Source organism: Rana temporaria, chromosome 12 (genome assembly GCF_905171775.1).
Source record: "Rana temporaria chromosome 12, aRanTem1.1, whole genome shotgun sequence".
NCBI classification, from domain to species: domain Eukaryota; kingdom Metazoa; phylum Chordata; class Amphibia; order Anura; family Ranidae; genus Rana; species Rana temporaria.
Window position 1 is genome coordinate 105,344,018 of NC_053500.1, and position 19,418 is coordinate 105,363,435.

The 19,418-nt window shown below is 44.9% G+C and overlaps 1 protein-coding gene across 1 annotated transcript in view; it reads left to right on the forward strand.

Annotated features, from left to right (window-relative positions):
- Positions 1 to 19,174, forward strand: part of ARMC7 (armadillo repeat containing 7) — a 40,322-nt gene extending 21,148 nt beyond the window's left edge. Inside the window, exons 2-3 of the mRNA XM_040330077.1 lie at positions 12,738 to 12,881; positions 18,587 to 19,174. Of these exons, the coding sequence (XP_040186011.1) occupies positions 12,738 to 12,881; positions 18,587 to 18,924 (482 nt within the window). The 3' untranslated portion in view covers positions 18,925 to 19,174. The remainder of the gene's footprint in view (positions 1 to 12,737; positions 12,882 to 18,586) is intronic.
- Positions 19,175 to 19,418: the final 244 nt, after the last annotated feature.

Sequence of the window (19,418 nt, forward strand, 5' to 3'; positions counted from 1 at the left end):
GCATTGAGTTTTTACTAGTGACATTTCTACTGGGTATATGACGGGGTTGTGTTGCTAAACAGAAATGCACAATGTTATTGTTGGTAACGTTTCTGTCTTATGTCCTATACCCTGTTGTTTATCTGAAGTGTGTTAGTGCCACTCTCTGCTGGTTATGACTGCAGGTAGTCTAGCACCAGCTATACACAGCTGAGGTCGCATATGTCTCTTTTGTTGTCATACTGGCTATGCGACTGCATTTTCGTGATCATCAAAAATACACAAGAGGTGTTAGTATTTTTTCTGTTGGTTATATGACCGTACTGCGGTCGGTATCAGGAATTCTCAACACGGAAGTTGTTCTTGTCCTCCTGTTTTTGAATCTATTACCTTAGTTTTTTGCGGTACATCAGAAAAACACAGCAGTGGAAGGTGTCTGTGTCTTCTGTTTTTAATTACTCAGAAAAACACCATAATTGCTAGTGTCCTTTCTGTTGGATGTAGGAATGGTACCTTATTACATATTAGAAATACACAACATTTTAAGTTTGGTTTGTGTCTTCTCTATCCTACAGGTGACTGTATATCAGAAAATACAACAGTGAAGGCTGGGTATGTCTTCCTGTTTTGTATTCCATATTAAGCCTGAGCTTGCTACCCTTCAGAAATACAAGATTTATGACCTGTATGTCTGTGATATTAACTATATATCTGTCACTTTATTTTCAGACCTTATTTTCCATGCACATGGAAGGAACAGGATTTCTGACTGCAAAAGATTCAGTCCTTTACATCTAGGCATGCCAGAGACATTCCCTATACCTGAACCTAGTAGGGTTATAGGACACTGGAAGGAGGTCATAAAATCACCTACCATGATTTTTTAGTAGAAAAGGGGTTACGCTTTTAGGAATTGTTTGCGTGAAGATACAACATCAGAGCTTATCTGACTGGTTCACCCAATCCGGTTTACAGCTCGGTATGTCTACTTCATGTCACCCCCTTGGACGAACTGGATATGACTAACCAATATTCGTCTTTTACTCCTACTATAGGATTAATCCTTTGTGGTAAGGATCTGCTTAACTTAACACTCATTGGTGCTTGGAGTGGATTATGATCTCAAACACCGGATATTTACAAAATACTGTATTTGGTTGGCGTCTGACACTTGCGTGTTTGTCCTGAGAATATAGGGTAGACTGTGCCTGCGTGTTATACGCAGGGGGAAAGTTTTGTTCCCCGACACTTTTGTCTTTTTCTGCTATATACCAATAAATGCAGTGGTTACTCGCAGTTTCTTACCAGGCTCCTTACGTAGTTTAATGCATCTACCCGCAGGGCTATAAGAAGCCTGGGGATATAGAACACCTTCACATCTGACGTCATCATTTAGATGGGAAGAGAACCAGAAGTTGGGAATGCCCAGGGGAAGATTGGACTTACTTGCCAACCGCCTTGAAGAGCAGCCGTTTTGACCTGTCTAGCAGTGTGCGTTGGAGACAGGGGTTGGGTCCGCACGCGTTGGCGGGCGCATGAGTGAGCCACGCCAAGGCATCCTGTGGACCTGACACTGACCAATAGGTGTCCTCGCTATAGAGGCACATGCATTCTGATGAATGGAGGGGGGCAGGTGAACTGAAGGGGAGCCACCCCTCCTTGAAGGTGCAGGAGCACACCAAACGCCCTGCTTGGTTACATACCTGCCCAGTCATTTGAGTCCAGGGAATAAGCTTCCTTAATCTAGTATCCTTGAGTGGGTTTATTTCCTTGTTTCACCATGACTATGGCAAACAAGAAGGGGACCCACAAGGATTGTCTGTCAGGAGACCTTTTTTTCTTCTAAACCATTCTCCTGAATAGACTAGTGGCTTAAAACCAGATGTTTTTTCTTGGTTGATCAAAGTAGTTCCTTGTTTCACAGAACAAATCTCTGATTAAACTTTTGATGGTCCTATGCAGCAATTGCAGACATTATTGACCACGATTGCTAGAATATTGGCACAGCCAATCTTTCTATCTTAAAAAATTCACAGGCTCTCAGATTTTTCTTTGAGGGCACATGCCACCTAGATCCTGCATCCAAAGAGGAGACAAGGACATAGGTGGAGCAGACCTGCCGGTCAATTACATGCTCCAGCTAGGATACCTTCATCACACACTAGGGAGTGGAGGTGTTGAAATAAAGTCAGATTCTGACATTTAGCAGAAAGACCTTGCAGGCAAGGGTCCCACCCTAAAGTAGCCCTGTTGGTTACTTTATTATCCTCTCTGGTGTGCCGTCCTGGAAGGTGATAGGAGAAAACTTACGTTAGATCTACCGGTAACAGTATTTCTACGAACCTTCCAGGACGGCAGGCCTACTACCCGCCCTAGGTGGAGGGAAAAGATAAGCGAAACGCTAGGTGGTAAGTACCTATACGGAACAATGTCCCTTGTGAACCAGTTCAGGATTACTTTAATACATACTGAGGAGCTAGGGGAAGGGTGGGGACTTATAACAAACTATCAATTGATTGTGTTTTTCCTGTGGGGAGGAGCCCTCATCTCTCTGCTGTGCCGTCCTGGAAGGTTCATAGAAATACCGTTACCGGTAGATCTAACGTAAGTTTTTCTTTGGCAGGTGGCACTGATAGGTGCCACTGGCTCGTGGCACTTACAGGTGACACTGGCAAGTGGCAGATTGGCGGGTGGCACTAATTGGCACTGGCAGGTTGCACTGGATGGAACTAATTGGCATTGGCAGGTGGCACTGGTTGGTACTGGCAGATGTCACTGATTGGCATGTGGCATTAAGGTGACACTGGCAAGTGGCACTGAATGGCAATAGTTAGCACTGGCAGATGGCACTGGTTGGCATTGACACGTGGCAGGTGGCACTGGTTGGTACTGCTTGGCAGGTGGCACTAATTGGCAATAGATGACACTGGATGGCAATAGTTAGCACTGGCAGGTGGCACTGGTTGTCATTGGTAGGTGGCACTGGCAGATGGCACTGGATGGCACTGGCAGGTGGCACTGACAGGTGGCACTAGTTGGCACTGACAGGTGGCACTTGATGGCATTAACAGATGGCACTAGTTGGCAGGTGGCACTGGATGGCACTGGCAGGTGGCACTGGATGGCACTGGCAGGTGGCACTGGATGGCACTGGCAGGTGGCACTGGATGGCATTGACAAGTGGTACTGGATGGCACTGGCTGGTTGGCATTAGCAGATGGCACTGGCAGGTTTCACAGCCCATAACGTAGATGTGTGAAACTCTTTCTCCATACAGTTTCACATGGTGCTGCAGAGAGGAGCTCAGATTCATTGTGATGTTGGAGGTGGGCGGGCCCCAGCAGCTATCCAGCCAATGATCTCATCCCATTGGCTGGTGTTGGACAGCTGAGTCCCGCCCACCCCGACATCAGACCGTGCCAATGACAGCTCCCTTCTCTCTCTCTCTCTCCTTGGTGTTTCACACACTCGGCGCTGCTCTGCAGACAGTGTGGAGAAGGGAGGAGGAACCCCATGTAGCTGTGTGAAACTCTCTCTCTCTCTCCCCATACAGTTTCACATGGTGCTGCAGAGAGGGGAGAGAGAGAGGAGCGCAGAATAATCTTGATGTTGGAGGTGAGCGGGCCCCTGCAGCTATCCAGCCAATGATCTCATCCCATTGGCTGGTGTTGGACAGCTGAATCCCGCCCACCCCGACATCAGACCGTACTAATGACGATTATATTGACGATATTCTGATAATTTGGGAAGGTGATCTCCCGTCGTTGGAAAGGTTTTTCGCCAGGTTAAATATGAATGATAAAGGCATTATTTTAATGTAGAAAAAATGTGTAGAGGGCGCTAGATCACTCAGTGCTAATAAATAGTAAACCAGCGTGCTGGGTGAAAATTTAAATACAAAACAATAGACTTCTATTATAAATTGTAAATATAGTAATAATATAATAATAAATTCAAAAAAAGAAGAAGAAAAGTCTTTGTGTTCAAAAAAAGACCCCTCAGAATCTTATAAAAAGTCCCAATAAGTGTTCAATCAAATGCATAACATGTAAAAGAAAAAGAAAAAACAAATCTTCTTTCTTGAGTATTCTTTAAGTGAAAAAAAAGAAAGAGGAAAGCCGTCACCAACAAATCCAGTCTTCTTAATCACCCTTAGATTGGTGTTGAAGCAAACAAATGTGCTTACCAGAAATAGTGGACTATTATGGTTAAACAATAGTCTGCTAGACATATGCAGGATTGTGCCTGCATGCACATCGGACAGGAAATCAATGATAGCCTCAATGCCAGGGATTCCAGATAGGATATAGATGAAAAAAGAAAGGCAATGGAGATGCCAATAGTGTATTATCGCTTAAAATTTATTGTAAATAAAAAACATATGTAAAAAACAAGAGACAAATGGCCTAGATGGCCTCTTACTTCTAAAAGTGCCTACCCGGCACTGGGGCTGCAGGCGTGTCACCGCTACCTTGCGGTGCGGTAAAAAGCAGGGTCGTCTGGTCCGGTGCTAGCTCCGTAGCACGGCTCGGCGTCCCAGCTGACAGCTCGTACAGGCAGGGAGGCACGTCACGTGATCGGGTCCGCCTCCTGGAGGCGGACCCGATCACGTGACGTGCCTCCCTGCCTGTACGAGCTGTCAGCTGGGACGCCGAGCCGTGCTACGGAGCTAGCACCGGACCAGACGACCCTGCTTTTTACCGCACCGCAAGGTAGCGGTGACACGCCTGCAGCCCCAGTGCCGGGTAGGCACTTTTAGAAGTAAGAGGCCATCTAGGCCATTTGTCTCTTGTTTTTTACATATGTTTTTTATTTACAATAAATTTTAAGCGATAATACACTATTGGCATCTCCATTGCCTTTCTTTTTTCATCTATATCCTATCTGGAATCCCTGGCATTGAGGCTATCATTGATTTCCTGTCCGATGTGCATGCAGGCACAATCCTGCATATGTCTAGCAGACTATTGTTTAACCATAATAGTCCACTATTTCTGGTAAGCACATTTGTTTGCTTCAACACCAATCTAAGGGTGATTAAGAAGACTGGATTTGTTGGTGACGGCTTTCCTCTTTCTTTTTTTTCACTTAAAGAATACTCAAGAAAGAAGATTTGTTTTTTCTTTTTCTTTTACATGTTATGCATTTGATTGAACACTTATTGGGACTTTTTATAAGATTCTGAGGGGTCTTTTTTTGAACACAAAGACTTTTCTTCTTCTTTTTTTGAATTTATTATTATATTATTACTATATTTACAATTTATAATAGAAGTCTATTGTTTTGTATTTAAATTTTCACCCAGCACGCTGGTTTACTATTTATTAGCACTGAGTGATCTAGCGCCCTCTACACATTTTTTCAATTATCACAATCAGTATTGTTTTTGAGGTGCAGCTTTATTTATATTTTTATTTTCTCAAATTATAAGTATTATGTTTTGGCGCTGAATGTTAATTTTACACATTATTTTAATGTATGAGGCAAGTGATTCCGAGTTCCACTTCCTAGATCTGAACATCTTGGTTAAGGACGGTGTTGTTAAAACCACGACCCACTTTAAAACGACAGATCGTAATGCCTATATCCCCCTCAATAGTTGCCATCATCCCCAATGGCTCAAAGCCATCCCTAAGGGTCAGCTCCAGAGGATTAGGCGGAACTGTACATCATTAAACGATTATTTCCAACAGGCCCTTATATTGAAAACCAGGTTCCTTGAAAAGGGCTATGATGAGGCCATCATTGATGACACTATTCAACAAGTGGGTGAACTTGATAGAAATCAGTTACTTGGTGTTAATAGAGCCCCTAAAACTAATACAGATCAAAAATTCAATTATGCAATGATCACTGCTTATTCCAATCAGCATTTTTCCGTCAAGAAAATTTTAATAACGGCATTGGAATGTCTTGAAAAATGATCGTGTTTTGGGTCCAGCAATCCCGAACCAACCAGTTGTTATCTTTAGAGGAGCACCTCCGTTATGTCTGAAGGTCGCTCCGAATGTGATTGATCCCCCAAACACAATACAGTTCTTTCAGGACATGAAAGGTTTCTTTCCCTGTAGAAAATGTAACATTTGTAAAATTAACTCCTTCCGAGGACGTAAACTTTTATCATTCCAGTCCACTCAGACTAATAGACTAATATAATATAGATTCATTCATTACATGCACCAGTGATCATGTAGTCTATCTTATACAATGTCCCTGCTCTAAACAATATATAGGGCGTACAAAACGAGCGTTGCATGTCAGATTGGATGAACACGTTGGTAATGTAGGTCGAGGTTTTCCCAAACACAATCTGTCAAAGCATTATGCTAAGTATCATAACAAACAGATCCATGGGACCTTGTTCCTCCCTATTGAAAAACTAAACGCCCCTTGGAGAGGTACGAATAAAGTACGCTCTATATCCAAATCTGAAACACAGTGGATTTTTAATATGAAAAGTTTTGTTCCTTTTGGGTTGAACGTAGAGTGGGACATTAATTGTTTCCTTAGTAATGATTAGTTTCCCCTCTACTAGTTTTACTCAGTAACTTTCCAGCCTTCTTAGCTATTCTTTTTTATTTACTCAATGTAATTTTAAAAAGACATTTTAGCAGTAAAAAAAATTTATAATTTTTTTTTTATTATTACGTAAAAGGTTTTATAATGTTAAGGACCATTGAGAATTTAATTATTCTTTGTATGGATTGTATATATATATTTATTTTTACATTAATTTTTCACTTAATCTGTATGATGTGCAATATAGCGGTTTCCCTTCGTTTCCCAATGCTGTGTCTCTATGTGTTGAGACTCTTGAAACTCTCCTGTTTCTCCACAAGATGGCAGTCATCTGTCCTTATTCGTTATTAGCCTCATATGTTTCATATGGGCGTTCTCCATTGTGTACTAAGCTGTTCTTTTTGCCCTTGGTGTTTGCCCTCAGCTAAAATGGAGTCCTGACACTATATAAGGCCCTTGCGATGGCGTGTGCGTCATTGGTCTATCCCAGGCGACGTCTTACGACGAAACGTACGTAGGAGTGGCCATTAGCGCGTACCACGCCATCGCCTTTGCGGAAGTGAGCTACACACACGGAGAACAGCTGATAGGACCCGATCGGATGCACGCGCCATGCTCTGTTTACATGCTATTTGACACCAACCGAATTGTAAGCGCAATTTATTTCATTAAAAAGCCCTTAAACTCACAGTACTTCACCATGGAGCGTTATTTTCTTTCCTTTAACCACTTCCCTACCGGCCCATAGTAAAATGACGTCCACAAAGAACCTCTGCCGTTCAGAGTGGACGTCATATGACGTCCTGGGCTTTGTGGGGGGATATCTGAATGATGCGTGCAGCTAGAGGCATCATTCAGATATCCTTCTAAACTGCCGGCGATTCTGCACAACGTAAGAACGATCATAGCGGCGGTTCCGCCGCTAGATCGTTCTTACAGGCGGCGGGAGGGGACATCCCCCCCTCCCGCCGCCATCCGGTGCTTCTCCGGGCTCTCCCGTGCCATCGGGGGCCCGGAGAACGAATCATCCGGCGCTCGCAGGAAGCATAGAGATGACTGGTGACCAGATGGTCACCAGTCATCTCTATGACCGTCGGAGGACCCGGGCGCGATGTGATGACGTCACGCCCGGGTCCCCGTAAGTAAACAAAGCCGCAATTGCGGCTGCTAAGCAGCAGCAAGCATGAGATCGGTGAATTTTTTTTCACCGATTTCATGCTTTCCAGCCTGGAGGAGAGATGTGGGGTCTTATTGACCCCGCATCTCTCCATAAAGAGTACCTGTCACACACATTCCTATTACAAGGGATGTTTACATTCCTTGTAATAGGAATAAAAGTGATCAAAAAAAAATTAAAAAAAAAAGTGTAAAAAAAGAAATAAATATATATATAAAAAAAAAAGAAATACAATTTATTTTTTTAACGCCCCTGTCCCCGGTAGCTTGCGCGCAGAAGCGAACGCACACGCAAGTCCCGCCGACATATGTAAACGCCGTTTAAACCACATATGTGAGGTATCGCCGCGTGCGTTAGAGTGCCAGCAACAATTCTAGCACTAGATCTCCTCTGTAAATCTAAACTGGTAACCTGTAAAAATTTTCAAATCGTTGCCTATGGAGATTTTTAAGTACCGAAGTTTGGCGCCATTCCATGAGTGTGCGTAATTTTAAAGCGTGACATGTTAGGTATCTATTTACTCGGTGTAACATCATCTTTCCTATTTTACAAAAAAATTGGGCTAACTTTACTGTTTTTAAATTTTTTTAATTCATGAAACAATTTTTTTCCAAAAAAAGGCAATTGAAAAATTATTGCGCAAATACCGTGCAAGATAAAAGGTTTCAATGACCGTCGTTTTATTCCCTAGGGTGTCTGCTAAAAAAACATATATAATGTTTGGGGGTTCTGCGTAATTTTCTAGCAAAAAAATTATGATTTGTACATGTAGGAGAGAAGTGCCAGAATAGGCCTGGTATGGAAGTGTGTATAACTGCCCTGTATGGAAGAGGTTAATATATGAGCGCTCATCTCTCATGTGCTGGGGATTGAAGCTGAGGACTTGACCCTTTTTTTTTTACCCACTGGATTTGAGTCTGATTGAGAAGACTATAAACATCTCTGAGCCCTATTGACCGCTGTAATAACGGTCAGTGGATCTGGTAAGCAGATTACATTTATCACACAGGTGTTTTCTTTTGGTGGAAGAAAATCAACTTAGTTCCTTCACTATTGGACACTTTATGGACTTTTACTTTTTCTTTTTTTTTAATATTTATGAACTCACCATTTTTGAACATTTCACTTAACCCTCCTGTTTTTCCCAAATTTTTCACTAATTTGGGTTTATCACGCATCCAATAGCGCTGTACCTTTTTTTTTTTTTTTGTACGTATGGTCTTTTTTGCTTTGGGTATTTTGAGCAATAGGTACCAGCTGCTTTTTTATTCATAATATTTTATTATATTAATCACTTGTTAGCGCAGTGTTTTTCCTAGGAATTTCCTAGGGAATCTTTTTACGTACTAATGACAGCTCCCTTCTAGTGTTTCACAAACACGGCGCTGCTCTGCAGACAGTGTGGAGAAGGGAGGAGGAACCCCATGTTCCTCCTCCCTTCTCCACACTCTTCTGATACAGATATGTTAAATATCGGCCACATTTGGATAATATTCGGCCGATGCCAATTTCTCCAAAATTACCAAATAACGGCCAGCCGATATATCGGTCGACCTCTAATTAATACTGTGATGTATAGAGGAACATATGGGATCTCGGCTACTCTAAATATAGCACTTGTAAAATAAAAGTGTAACTGAAAATATTTTTCAAATTTTGGCAACTATGCTTTTAGGCACTGCCCAAGGGCCACTGGGTCAGTAGGGGGGCCCCATGAGAGGCTCCTGGGATCCTGTGATATTAAAGCTAATATTACTACTTTTTAGAGGCCCTGAGGTCGGTTATGCCACAATGTACAAGTATGCACAGCATATTAGCACATTAGGGTACACTTAAATTGTCAGACTGAGCCCTCCTGTGCTGCGCTGTGATCATACCGGCGGGGCTCTGGGCGCTTCCATCTTCACCCGGTCTTCTTTCTGTGTTCTGTGCCTTCGGTCACTTGCCCTGGCTGGGCTGCGTTGATGTCATTCCCACGCATTCTCATGCGTATCCCCTCTCACTCATCCCCCTTTCTCTCTCATCCTCCCTCCCTTACCCCTCACCCCTATCTCTCTCTCTCTCTTTAATTTAATTTGTTATAACAAATTGTTTGCATATTTATTTATTATTTATAAAAGGCCCCACCAAAATCTTCAGCACCAGGCCCATGATGTTCTTAATCTGGCCCTGCATGCACAGGCCAGCTGAGTGTACAGTTTCAGCACCATCCTATGCTGAGATGTAGTAACTCGAAAGTGCGCATGTGTCATCCTGGCCTATCAAGATGGCTAAGGACTCCAAACCTGGGGGAAGACTGGGTGAAGATGGAAACACTGGCCGCGAAAGGCACCACGAGCATTGTAGCATACAGTGAGGAAAATAAGTATTTGAACACCCTGCTATTTTGCAAGTTCTCCCACTTGGAAATCATAGAGGGGTCTGAAATTGTCATCATAGGTGCATGTCCACTGTGAGAGACATAATCAAAAAAAAAAATCCAGAAATCACAATTTATGATTTTTTAACTATTTATTTGTATGATACAGCTGCAAATAAGTATTTGAACACCTGTCTATCAGCTAGAATTCTGAGCCTCAAAGACCTGTTAGTCTGCCTTTAAAATGTCCACCTCCACTCCATTTATTATCCTAAATTAGATGCACCTGTTTGAGGTCATTAGCTGCATAAAGACACCTGTCCACCCCATACAATCAGTAAGAATCCAACTACTAACATGGCCAAGACCAAAGAGCTGTCCAAAGACACTAGAGACAAAATTGTACACCTCCACAAGGCTGGAAAGGGCTACGGGGAAATTGCCAAGCAGCTTGGTGAAAAAAGGTCCACTGTTGGAGCAATCATTAGAAAATGGAAGAAGCTAAACATGACTGTCAATCTTCCTCGGACTGGGGCTCCATGCAAAATCTCACCTCGTGGGGTCTCAATGATCCTAAGAAAGGTGAGAAATCAGCCCAGGACTACACGGGAGGAGCTGGTCAATGACCTGAAAAGAGCTGGGACCACCGTTTCCAAGGTTACTGTTGGTAATACACTAAGACGTCATGGTTTGAAATCATGCATGGCACAGAAGGTTCCCCTGCTTAAACCAGCACATGTCAAGGCCCGTCTTAAGTTTGCCAATGACCATTTGGATGATCCAGAGGAGTCATGGGAGAAAGTCATGTGGTCAGATGAGACCAAAATAGAACTTTTTGGTCATAATTCCACTAACCGTGTTTGGAGGAAGAAGAATGATGAGTACCATCCCAAGAACACCATCCCTACTGTGAACCATGGGGGTGGTAGCATGATGCTTTGGGGGTGTTTTTCTGCACATGGGACAGGGCGACTGCACTGTATTAAGGAGAGGATGACCGGGGCCATGTATTGCGAGATTTTGGGCAACAACCTCCTTCCCTCAGTTAGAGCTTTGAAGATGGGTCGAGGCTGGGTCTTCCAACATGACAATGACCCGAAGCACACAGCCAGGATAACCAAGGAGTGGCTCTGTAAGAAGCATATCAAGGTTCTGGCGTGGCCTCGCCAGTCTCCAGACCTAAACCCAATAGAGAATCTTTGGCGGGAGCTCAAACTCCGTGTTTCTCAGCGACAGCCCAGAAACCTGACTGATGTAGAGAAGATCTGTGTGGAGGAGTGGGCCAAAATCCCTCCTCCAGTGTGTGCAAACCTGGTGAAAAACTACAAGAAACGTTTGACCTCTGTAATTGCAAACAAAGGCTACTGTACCAAATATTAACATTGATTTTCTCAGGTGTTCAAATACTTATTTGCAGCTGTATCATACAAATAAATAGTTAAAAAAATCATACATTGTGATTTCTGGATTTTTTTTTTTTGATTATGTCTCTCACAGTGGACATGCACCTACGATAACAATTTCAGACCCCTCCATGATTTCCAAGTGGGAGAACTTGCAAAATAGCAGGGTGTTCAAATACTTATTTTCCTCACTGTATGTGATTATTTTTCTAGGTAAATGTGCCACAATGTGCAAATATGCAGTGACTCAGATAGCAATGAAGTTATAAGTGGCAAGGCAGCTAATATTTTTTATATGGTGGTGAATGGCAGCCCACACAGTTCTGGCAACCTATAAGACTGGATCTCCATTAGCATTTAAAGATAGAATTTAGCTTGGTACACCGCCATTGTCAGAACTAGGGTTGTCCAGATACCGATACCAGTATCGGTATCGGGACCGATACCGAGTATTTGTGCTAGTACTCGTACTCGCGCAAATACTCCCGATACCAAAATAGAATACTTTTTTTTTTGGGACATCGAACACAAATTGGATGGCACCATTGGATGGCACTGATAGGTGGCACTGGCATTGATTGAATGGCACTCATAAATGGATGGCACTGATAGGTGGCACTGGCATTGATTGGGTGGCACTGATGAGATGCACTAATAAGCTGCCTCCCTGCACTGATGCACTAATGGGCACTGATCTGCACTGATAGGTGGCACTGGCTAGCTGCACTTTTGGGCACTGGCACCGATGAGCTGCACTGACAGTGATCACTCCTTCAATGATATGTAGTTTTCCAGTACCGTATGCTAAAAAACAGCCCCACACCATGATGTACCAGTTCTTCATAATTCAAAAGAAAATATCTTTGGTCTGTATTGTGGTTTGAAAACGGTCACATGACATTAAAAAAAAGTATCTGTATTCGGTATCGGCGACTACTTGAAAAAAAGTATCGGTACTTGTACTCGGTCCTAAAAAAGTGGTATCGGGACAACCCTAGTCAGAACGCTTTCCTGTTGACTCTACACATGGGCACTGGAAGCTATTCTGCTCATTTGTAGATTGCTTATTTTGGCCCTTTCATTACTTGTCTTTTTATCTGTATGTATAGTGCTGGAAGGGCAGGCTCAATCCCAGTTTGGATGGAAGTTCTGCCTTTTTTCTGCATTATTATATCCTGACCGTTTTAGTTAAATATGCCAACTAAAGTTTCACTTCATATTGTTTTTGAAGATCTCAACAACCATGGTTTAGGTACTTTTACTGTTTCCTCTGCTCATATCCTCTATTTTTGTTCTACAGAAGCCAAAGAACAGGTCCTGGCAAACCTAGCAAACTTCTCCTATGACCCAAAGAACTTCTCTGACCTGCAGAAGCTGCAAGTTCCAGATTTGTTTCTGGACATGTTGACTGAAGACAATGAAAATCTGGTGGAGTTTGGAATAGGTACGTTTTGGTACTCGCTTAAAGCCCAACTCTGGGAAACTTGAAAATGTTCTCTTGCAATGAGGCTGCATTTAGTCTAGGGGAAGTGAATGAATGAATGACTTGTATAGCGCTACACATGCGAACTGAATCGCCTATAGGCGCTTCTTCCAGCCAGTGATCTCGACACGCTTGGGACACACAGTTATACATATATATACTGGGCCAATTTGGACAAGATCCAATTTACCTGCCAGCATGTCTTTGGAGTGTGGGAGGAAACCGGAGTACCCAGAGGAAACCCATGCATGCACAGGGAGAACATGCAAACTCCAGGCAGATGGTGTCGTGGTCGGGATTCGAACCAGCGACCCTTTTGCTGCTAGGCGAAAGTGCTACTCACTACACCACTGTGCTGCCCTCAGTACACACTTATGTATTCAATCTGCCTTTGCCCTGGCAGATGATTCTCACCCATGTTCTGGTGTTGGACTGTCCCTTGGCACCCTCACATCCAATGCAGGGCTGTGGTGCCTGCACAGGTCTTCATGACATTAGAATCTGACACTGCTGGAGCTTGAAGGAAAGGACGCTGAGGGGACCAGTCTGGCACCGCAGCGAATTAAGTAAGACAAAAAGGGGGGGGGGGGGGGTTTGGGACTATAAATGAGACACATGATGCCATGCATCTCCATCCCTAAATTTGGTACATAGAGGAATTTGGGGACTTTAGATGAGGTGTGTATGATAGGACTCAACAAGTGGAACAAGGTAATATGGATGTGTTAATGGTCTAAAACACACAGCAATAACATGCAGCAGTGGAAGGCTTAATTGAACAAGCTGAAGTTTGAAGCTGTTTGGCTACCATGCACAGCTACACCAGATTTTGCACTCTCCAAATTTAGTAAATCAACCCCAATGCTTCTGCACTGTTTTTAACTAGTGTTGAGCTCCGGCGTGTTCGCAAAGTGCACGTGCAGAGCCCACCAGGAAGTCTGCACGGCTTTGGGGCTAATCACAGGCAGGAAGACATATTGCCGATGCACGGCTGCAGAGATCGGGAAATGTCTCCCTGCCTGTGGTTAGCAAAGCGCTGTGCAGACTTCCTGGCGAGCTCTGCACGTGCACTGTGCGAACACGCCGGAGCTCATCCCAATTTTAAACCACTTCCATACCGAGCCTATTCTGGCACTCCTCTCCTACATGTAAAAATCACATTTCTCTTGAGAATGGACGGACACAGCTCCTTAAATCTTGACAAGTGGGTTATGTTCCGTCTATTTGGAGAGGACTAGGCAGACATGTTGGTTATCTTAAAACATGTAACTTTAACAGAGTTGAACAGCCCTGCCCAGGGGGCGGTCCCTCTGGTCATAACCCCTCACCCTGCAGCATGCAGCTCAGTTTTTTTCTGCCTAGCAGAGGAGGTGGACCTGGCTCCCTTTGGGCCTAGAGTCCTGAAGACATTTTTATTTATTTTATTTTTGTGATTCTTCTATCAACTGCCAGCTGGGCGACAGGCTGGATATTATAGATCCTTGTAGTCCCCCCAGTCTGGCCATCGAGCGCGAGCAGACCTTAGCTACGCACTGGGTCGGCCACGACATACCCCATGGCTCCAGGGGTGGCCGGTGAGTGAGCATATGCTCTGGGGTCCACATATGACTGGGCTGCTGATATCCCACTCACAGTGGATCGGGCTGACAGCTACTCTGTACCACTCGGGTGTAGGTCTGTCAGGGATGCGCCAGCAAGTCCTCGCAAGGATGGGTCAGTACGGTTCCTCCTGCCTCAGCAGGATGGAACAGCTGGGCATTCCCGGGATTAAGGAGTTCTCCTGTACTCCCTTTCCCTGCTCTCTGCCACCCTTTCCCCTCCTGCCCTAAGGGCCACTTCGACTGGGGGGGTACCTGTGGGGTGACTCCGGGTCCCTGTTGGGGACCAAGGGGTGTCGGGGTCCACTTTCTGTGAGGGGTGGTCTATCTATGGGGATGGCGGTCCGTTATCCCTTTGAGGGATAACAGACCGCATGAAGTTTTGCCCCCGCCCGACTCAAGGGTGGGGGGACGGCTTCGCGAGTTTGCAGCTCGGTGGACCTCCCTGCTCTCCGACCAGTGAGTCTGCAAGGTGGTCACTTCGGGGTACAAGATCGCCGAACAGATTCTTTCCCTCAAACCTCCCTCTTCTGGCTCGTCGGTCTGCTTTGATGGGAGCAGTTCAAGACTTGCTCAGGTGTGGAGTCATTTTACCTGTGCCACTGGAGGACAGGTTTCAGGGATTCTATTCAAATCTGTTTGTAGTCCCAAAGAAGGACGGTGTCCATCCAATCTTGGACCTCAAAGCCCTCAATGCCTTTGTGAGGGTGCGAAAGTTCCGGATGGAATCCATTTGTTTTTGGTGGTTGCTGTGCTCCATCCGGGGGACTTTCATGCGTCCCTGGACATCAAGGACGCATACTTGCATGTCCCCATCTGCACCAGACCACAGAGGTTTATGCACTTTGCGATCTGCGAAGACCACTATCAGTTTGTGGCTCTTCCCTTTGGCTGAGATTCCCGGCTCTTCAGTCCAGGAAGTCGTTCCTTCCTTTCCATTGGACTGTGATCACGACGGACGCCAGCCTCTCGGGTTGGGGGGGAGTCTGGGGGGGGTCCAGTCGGCCCAGGGTCGCTGAACTCCGAATTAATCCCGCCTGCCGATCAATGTACTAGAACTTGGAGCGATCAGGCTGTGCCTCTCCTCGGTCGCAGAGGCTACAAGGTCGTCCAATCAGGATCCAGCCGGACAACGCCACGGCGGTGGCTTATGTCAACCGTCAGGGGGGAGCTCTGCTGCGGCTTTGGAGGTCGCTCACATCCTGCGGTGAGTGCAAAGGAGTGTGCCGGCTCTGTCAGCCGTTTACATTCCGGGCGTAGAAAACTGGCAGGCGGACTACCTAAGTAGCTAAATCAAGGCGAATGGTCGTTACATCCAGAGGTGTTTCAACTCCTTTGCCGGAGGTGGGGCACACCCGACGTGGATCTCCTGGCTTCTCGACTCAATCGCAAGGTGTCGAGGTTCGTGGCCAGGTCCATAGATACCTGGGCAGATGCGTCAAACGCATTGGTGGCCCCGTGGGGTCAGTATCGGCTAATTTATGCCTTTCCCCCCCACTGAAGTTGCTTCCTCGTCTGCTCAGCAGAGGGGATCCCGGTGATTCTAATCACTCCAGATTGGCCCCGGCATCCCTGGTATGCCGACCTTGTGCGCTTGGTGCCGGGTGCACCCTGGCGGCTGCCAATGCGGGAGGACCTTCTATGTCAAGGTCCCATACTTCATCCTGCTTTACAGTCGCTGGCTTTAACGGCATGGCTATTGAAAGCCAGGTGCTAAGGGACCGAAGGTCTGTCGCATTCGGTCATTTTCACCATGCCGAGGGCACGGAAGTCATCTTCGCGGAAGATCTACCATCACACTTGGAAGGCCTACATCTCTATGTGCGAGGAGATGGAGTGGCGTACACGGAGGTATGTGGTTTCCAGGGTCCTGCTGTTTTTACAGCGTGGAATGGATCAGAAACTTAAGCCTTAAGCACCATTAAGGGACAGATTTCAGCCTTGGCTGTTTTCTTTCAACGACCCTTGGCGACCCACTCGCTGGTGGGTACTTTTGTGCAGGGGGTTCGACATGTGCTTCCCCCGATTCGACCACCTCTTCCTCCATGGGATTTGAATCTGGTGCTCTCGGCTCTTCAGGAGCATCCCAAAGAGGCTGCGCTACATACCTTGCACGTAGTACGTGCTCTGCGATGTACCTGTCTGCTATGGCTCCGTTCCGGAGGTCAGACTCACTGTTTGTGGCGGTGTCTGGTCCACAGAAGGGCCTGGCGGTCTCGCCGGCCACCATTTCTCGGGGGATCAGGCAGACTGTCATCCAGGCCTATGTCCTTAAGAGGCGGGCACTTCCTTTCCCTGTCACGGCGCATTGGACCAGGGCAATTGGTGCTTCCTGGGCTTTCCGACATCAAGCGTCTGTTTCACAGGTGTGTAAAGCGGCGACATGGTCGTCCGTTCACACCTTTTCCAAATTTTACAAGGTTGATGTGAATGCATCTTCGGATGCTTCCTTTGGCCGCAAGGTTTTTTAGTCGGCTGTTTGAGTTTGCACCTCCTCCATTGAGGAGCGCTCTGCTTGTTGGGGATGAAGTTAGTTTTTTTAATGCTGTTCCCACCCCTCGTTTTTTCTGACACTGCTTGGGGACGTCCCACTTGTCAAGATTTAAGGAGCTGTGTCCGTCCATGGACAAAAAGAGAAAATAGGATTTTTTGTACTCACCGTAAAATCCTTTTCTCTGTCATCCATGGACGGACACAGCACCCACCCCTCCTTTTTAGGTTTGTACTGCTTTTTGACGAACTGAGCTGCATGCTGCTGGGTGAGGGGTTATGACCAGAAGTACAGCCCCCTGGGCGGGGCTGTTCAACTCTGTTAAAGTTACATGTCTTAAGATAACTAACATGTCTGCCTAGTCCTCTCCTAATAGACAGAACATAACCCACTTGTCAAGCTGTCAACTTGTCAAGCTGTGTCTGTCCATGGATGACAGAGAAAAGAATTTTACGGTGAGTACAAAAAATCCAATTTTTTTTTTTTTGCTAGAAAATTACTCGAACTCCCCAAACATTTATATATATTTTTTTTAGCAGTCACCCTGGGGAATAAAATGGCAGTCGTTGCAACTTTTTATGTCACACGGTATTTGCGCAACAATTTTTCAAATGCGTTTTTTAAAAAAAGTTCATAATTTAAAAATATAACAAAGCAGTAAAGTTAGCACAGTTTTTTTGTATATTGTGAAAGATGATGTTACGCAGAGTAAATAGATACCCAATATGTCACGCTTTTAAATTGCAAACAGTCGTGGAATGGAGCAAAAATTTGGAAGTTAAAAATCTCCATAGGCGACACTTTAACTCTAAACATGTAACCTGTAAACAATTTTACAGAGTGCTAGAATTCTTGCTCTCACTCTAGCGCATGTGGCGATACTTCATGTGTTTTTTTTTTTACCTATGTAGGCGGGACTTATGTGTGCGTTCACAAGCACACAAGGACAGGTGCACTTTACATTTTTTATTGTTTGTCTTTTTTTTTTTTTTTACACTTTCTTTTAATTCCTACTTTTTTTTTTATTCCTATTACAAGGAATGTAAACATCCCTTGTAATAGGAAGGGTGTGTGACAGGTCCTCTTTATGGAGAGATATGGGGTCTATAAGACCCCACAAACCTTTCCTCCAGACTGGAAAGCATCAGATCGGCAAAAAATTACAGATCTGATGCTTTCCAGCTGAGATCGCCGCTTTGTTGGCATCCACAGCCCGGGCGTGACATCATAACGTCGTGCCTGGGCCTCCGACGGTCAGAGATGACTGGTGACCATCTGGTCACCGGAAATATCTATACATTTCGGCGGTGGCAGATTCTTTCTCCGGGTCCCCAATAGCACAGGCACAGGAGAGCCCGGAGAAGCACCGGAGGAGGGGGGGGGGATGTCCCCTCCCATTGCCTGTAAGAACGATCAAGTGGCGGAACTGCCGCTATCATTCAGATATCCCCACTGAAAGCCAAGGACGTCATATGACGCACTGCGGGCAGGAAGTGGTTAAAGTGCCATCACAGCATTTCCTATCAGCCCAGCTACAACTTTATATTACCAATTGATCATTTCTGCTTTCCTTTAAGGTGGCATCTGTAACCTGTGTCTGGACAAAGTCATGAAGAATCACATTTTGTCCTCGGGAGGTCTAAGCCTTATCATTAACTGTTTGTCCAGCTGCCGTGAAGAGACTGTTCTTTCTGCCACAACAACACTCATGTACCTGTGTACAACTGCTTCCAGAGCTGAAATCATTACTCCTCCTGTTGTAGAGTGCATGGTCCGCTTCTCTTTGTCAGACAATCGTAGGTTTAGCAATTTGGCCAAAATCTTTCTGGAGGATTACTGCACTGAACAGCAAGTGGAACAAGCAAGGTCTCTGAACCAACATACTGCGCTGGGAATACCCCTTCCCAAAGACTGACCCTGGGACTGAGTTTTCTTATAATGTACAAATGGTGCAAAACGTTTTATATATTTTAGTGTACAAAGAAAGCATAATGTAAATAATAAATTACTTGAATTTCTTAAGTGACACATTTTGTTTCACAAAAGACTTCAGCTTTTTAGGGCTTTATAATTTAGGCTACATTGGACTCGCTCAGAATTAAGGAGGATCATGGGAACTGTTCCCATTTCAAATGCAGAACTATTGAATTGATAACTACAAACTCCATGCAAATCCGATTTGGTTTCCATCATAATTAGAAAAAAAGGGGTATACCCTGTTTTAGGATAGTGAGCAAAGTCATGCAATCATTCCTTTAACCTGCCAGAGACGTTTTTACCGAGGTTTTTTTGCACACGTTTAAAAAATTATTTTAGGCCTGAAGATTGCATAAACCCCCAAAACATAGCTTATCTGGTTAAAAAAAACACAAGTTCACCCAACAACATGTGTTTTCTGAAAGCACACCC